A 5593-nucleotide genomic window follows, 5' to 3' on the forward strand; every position below is an offset into this window, starting at 1 on the left:
AAAGGTACGCACCCGCTTAAACGTAGCAAACAAAGTACGAACAGACACAACACGAAAGTTAGACATCGGTAAGCTGCAATCACAACAGATAGCCACAGCATATTTCACTCAACTAGCCCAATTGCTTAATCAAAGCCCTCCTCATCCCGATAACATATCAGCGCAATGGCAAAGCATTGCCCACTCCATGCAAACAGCCGCAAAATCCATACTTAGATACCAGAGACCTCCACCAAGGAATCCATGGTATGATGAGGAGTGTCGTGCTGCCACCGAAGAGAAAAATGCGGCATATAAGGCTACTTTACAATCCGTAGCAACGCGTAGCGCACGAGAGAGATACAGGGAGAAAAGGAGAGAGGAGAAACGTCTTTTCCGCAGGAAAAAGAGAGAGATGGAAAAGCGGGAGTGTGAAAAAATCGAGATGTACAGGAGCCAGAATGAAGTCCGAAAATTCTACCAAAGAGTCAAGCATCAAACTGATGGCTTTGGTACAGGCACATCCTCCTGTAGAGACCAGCAAGGTAATTTGGTAACTGATACAGATAGTGTACTCAGGATATGGAAAGAACATTTTTCAAATCTGTTGGTATCCAATAGCAGCGAAGACGACGAAGATACCACAGTCCCAATCCCAGAAGATGGTATTGAATGTATACCGCCCAGCCAAGATGAGGTAGAGACAGCAATAAATCGGCTGAAGAATAATAAGGCAGCAGGGGCCGATGGCTTACCAGCCGAGCTGTTCAAAATCCGAGTGGACACGCTGATAAGGTGTATTCATCAGCTAGTTAGCACCATCTGGCAGGAAGAACGAGTACCCGACGATTGGAACATGAGTATCCTGTGCCCAGTCTACAAGAAAGGAGATAAGACTGTATGCTCTAACTATAGGGGCATAAGTCACTCCATATTGCCTACAAGATCGTGTCAGGGATATTGTGCGAACGACTAAAGCCCATGGTCAACGAGATAATTGGACCTTACCAATGCGGCTTTAGACCTGGCAAGTCCACCATTGACCAGATATTTACCCTGCGGCAAATCCTGGAGAAGACCCAAGAGATGCAGATCGACACCTACCACCTTTTTGTCGATTATAAAGCAGCCTTCGACAGCCCGCTGCGTTCAAAGGTATTCCAAGCCATGTCTGAATTTGGTATTCCCGCAAAGCTCATCCGGCTTTGTAAAATGACTTTAACTGACACGAGGTCCTCAGTTAAAATATCAAAGAACCTCTCCTGCTAGAAAAGGTTATACGAGAGGCAAACGTCAAAAGAAGTGGCACAATCTACACCAATAGTCACATGTTACTTGCTTATGCTGATGATATAGACATCATGGGTCGATCAGTAAAAGAAGTAACTGATACCTTTATAAAGGTCGAAGGAGAATCTGCTAAAGTGGGTCTGGCGGTAAACGGTGAGAAGACCAAGTTGATGGTGTCGACGCGCAATGCGTCCATTGAGCTCGGACCGACTGTGGAAGTTGGTTCCTATAATATTGAGGTAGTAAAAGACTTCGTCTACCTCGGCACCTCCGTCAACACAACAAACGACATCAGTTGTGAAATAAAAAGAAGAATTGTATTGGCCAACAGATGCTACTTTGGATTAAGTAAGCAGTTTAAAAACAAAGCCACATCTCGTCAAACAAAAATAACGCTCTACAAAACACTGATACTACCCGTGCTGATGTATGGCTCCGAAGCCTGGGTACTTGCGCAAGCAGACATGGCAGTGCTTGGTGTGTTTGAGAGAAAAATTCTTCGAAAGATCTACGGACCAATCTGCGTTGACGGTGAATATCGACGTCGCATGAACCACGAGCTGTATCTGCTATACAACGACATCAATATTGTTAAACGTATCGAGATGCAGCGATTGCGTTGGCTAGGCCATATCATAAGAATGAGCGATGATGAACCCGCTAAAAAGGCGTATGAATACATGCCACAGGCGGTGCACGCAGAGTTGGCAGGCCAAGGAATAGATGGCGCAAACAAGTGGATGATGAGATGAAAAGGCGCGGTATTCCAGAGTGCAAAGCAACAAATAGAGAGGAATGGAGATCTCTTCTTAGTTCGGCCTATAGAACAAATGTTCTGTAATGGGCCAGCTAAGTAAGTAAGTTATGATTTTCAGAACTCTCTGATTAACTAAGTTCCTATTCAATTTCTTTTCAGATATCAGCAGCCTCTACTGCGTGTTAACTTCTTTTGCAGACGTTACGTTGAAACTTAACAAAATGCACAAAATAAGGCACATACAAAAATGCATACAAAACACATAAAGACAACACAACGGTAAGACACCTTTTACCTGGTATTTTACGTTCAAACAATTGATTGTCTTATTATCTTGTTTCTTACAGATCACACCATACGTGTTTAACAGGCGAAATTTTAAACGCCACAATTATCATAAAGATTAATTCTTTGAATTATGTGCCACAGCAGCGGTTTGGGATGAAACGAAGACGCACCAAATTACGGGTAATAACCGGCCCAGTCCGGCTCTATATCGATCAATGTATTTGGCTTCACGTTCAAGGAAAGTTGCCGTTTCATCCACCAAAGTCTTTCCACGCACTCAAGGAATTCTTGCTGGACACCAACACCGCTGATTTATTTTTCGCCAATCCGCCACCAGGAAAACTTTGTATATCTCGCCGTTGTGTACAATGAATAAGTCCAGCCTGCCGTGGAATCCTCGGACGACCAGTGTACGGCCAGAAAATATCTATTAAAAACACATAGACATCACAATTTACCATGTTTATCCACTCATCACCACTAATTCTACTCACAATAGATCGAAATAAACGTAACGAATACAATTTTAATTAACTTTGTTTAAATACTCTCTGGGCTTTAGAACCACCACGGTAACGTCTTTAAAATAACTATGGGTTTTCCTTGGCGCACAGCCTTATATAGCCCATCAAATACACAACTCCCGCCAGATGCTAATTTTCCACGAAACTCCATTTTTCTTGACCATTTTCAATTTTCTTCTTTTGTTGTTATAAACTGTCAATTTTCCATCTATTCGCTCGGAATTGATTACCTTATCAGCTGGTCATCCATTCAATCTTGAAAAATGTAACGACCACCCCACCTGCTGTCCAACATTCAAATATAATCACCAGACTATTTTGTTCTCACCATCATGCGAACCTTACATCATCATATCCTGTGGCTTTGATAATTTTATTTAATTGTTTTCCAAAAAAAAAACACCAATTTAAATGTAAATTTGATTTCTCTTATGATCATAGCGCATTCACACCATCCCTGGCACGTGGAACGCTTCTTACTAGTACTGCATAGTAAATTTACCATGCTTCCTACTACTTTTTATGCAACTCTGACTGTTGTCATTTTTCAACGTAGCGATACCTATCTGACCATATCCACATTTCTGAACACGCCACAAACCTGAACTCACACAACAACCACCACAAAGCAATTTGATAAAGCACAGAATTTTTAGAATGTTCAACTTTTCTTGACATTTTCAGTCAAATTTGTTTCATAATTTGACGGAATACTACCAGGCCAATAAAAGGAGAATGGAAAACATTGAAAATTATTAAATATTTTGACTGCCGACAAATCTCTCCCCCTTTTACGCTACCAATCAACTTATTGTTGTTGTTCGCCGCTAGCATATGGCCTGCAACAATTCGGAGATCAAATATGCAAATAAACAAAAAGAATTTACCGAAAATTATTTAATTACCGAATTTGTAAGAATTTTAATTTTACCGATTTTTGCAGGTAACTCAAAAAAATGAGTTAGAGAATCACACTACTGGGGTCTGTAACTATTATTTCGATTAGGCACATTTTGCCGTAAAAAATTTAATTTACTTGTAAACATTTTCATCCGATAATCACGGCAAGCGTGCATCGATCAAATTAAACAATGTAAAAATCGCCCCAAATAGGCTCTTGTCGATTTGTGCAAACAAATTATTAATAAATAAGTCTGTCATAGATGCCGAATGTTGAATTTATGCGTATGAGCCCCAAACAAAACAAACCAAACGTGGGAGTCTTCGAAGGCGATCCAAATTCAACGAAAGTTGTTCATGGAAGAACCACATGGAAGCAAATGGTCGTCTGTTTCTTTGACTAAGCTACTATACAGTTTTAGGAACGTAGGACGGTTAATTCTGAGTGGTACACTACAATTTGTTTGCCTGAAGCCTCCTTAGAAGCTTGAAAAAGGAAGAAGAGAATACGAATCATTGTGCACCATGACAATGTGAGCTCTCACACATCGATTCAAACCTTTTAATCGGACAAAACGTGGAAAAAGTGCTTCAACCAATTTTTGAGTGCATGAAAAATTTTATAAATGTTGCGTGATCATTTTCCACTACATTCTTAGAAAATCAGCCAGTTCGCTACGTTTACAACTTCGGTCGTCAGCGCACAGTACTGTACCTTGGCCTACCACCATTCACCCTTTTAGAGCGTAAAATCAAAATGTATGAAATCAAAAACAAACTTCGATATTCGTTTATCCAGAATATCGAAGTTTTTTTTTTAAATTTTTGGTGTTGCACATCCGTCTAAATTTAACAATTTCTCAATTGCTATTTCTTTGTATTTAAAAAATTAAATGAGTACACCTTTCGCTGTTTTACAAACTTAAGAATAATAAGGTGCGGTGACCCACAAATGTACAAAGGAAATCAATTCGACCAGTTGCTCCTTAAATTTCTTTACATACATATTGTATGTCAATATGAATATATGATGAATACACACACATTTGAGCAGCAACCGATCGAGTTGAATCCGATTGAATTTTGGATGCAACAACTTGTGGTACGAATGGAGTATTCCTTTAATTTAAAAAGCTAACTCCTAGGTCATTTTATTTACCCGACAGATGTAAAACGAATAAATCAACCGACCTAAGATTATTATATTTTGCACAAATTCTTCACTGCAAAAAGTGAAATATGTGAAAGTAATATACATACATACTCGTATGAATATTTAATACGCCGCAATACACCACACAAGCTTTAAAGTGAATTTCTAAAATGTAATTTACTCCATATTATCGTTTCACATCCCACTTTTCAAAGTTAAAGTAAAAGTAAATTGAAATGAAAAGTAAAAAAGTTTTCGAAACTAAGGAATATTTTTTTAGAACAATGATAAATCATCAAGAACGTTGCTCTGTATAACTCCTTCTAAGAAATTCTTGCAGAAATTCTTTTTCCTCTGTTAGAAGTTATTTTATTCGGCATCACTTTCCTCTTACTTCTTCGTTTGAGGGATTCTTATGGAACTACGAAAACAATGGGAAATATCCCAAGACGACACAACAAGGGACAAATCAAAAAAGCTATAAATTATAAAAAAAAACACACACAGACAACAGCGACAACGGCAATACCATTGTCAGAATTCATAGTGGGAAAACAAAGGAAGTAGAAAAGTAAAAAAAAAAACACATAAAAATGTAAACACAAAAAACTTCATTTCACGACAAGACAACGCAGCTGATGCAAAACGAAACAAGCTTCTATGGCTAAAGTAAATAATGATGACAGCACCATGGGTGTTTCA

General features: G+C 39.0%; 1 protein-coding gene across 1 annotated transcript; it reads left to right on the plus strand.

Annotated features, from left to right (window-relative positions):
* Positions 1-2175: 2175 nt before the first annotated feature.
* Positions 2176-2844, plus strand: LOC141402455 (uncharacterized). The gene is made up of 2 exons (XM_073983761.1): positions 2176-2305; positions 2374-2844. Exons 1-2 carry the CDS (start codon positions 2274-2276, stop codon positions 2684-2686), a joined length of 345 nt encoding a protein of 114 aa, XP_073839862.1. The 5' UTR covers positions 2176-2273; the 3' UTR covers positions 2687-2844.
* Positions 2845-5593: the final 2749 nt, after the last annotated feature.

This window comes from Musca autumnalis, unplaced genomic scaffold (genome assembly GCF_047663935.1).
Source record: "Musca autumnalis isolate F117 unplaced genomic scaffold, ASM4766393v1 scaffold_4, whole genome shotgun sequence".
Lineage (NCBI taxonomy): Eukaryota > Metazoa > Arthropoda > Insecta > Diptera > Muscidae > Musca > Musca autumnalis.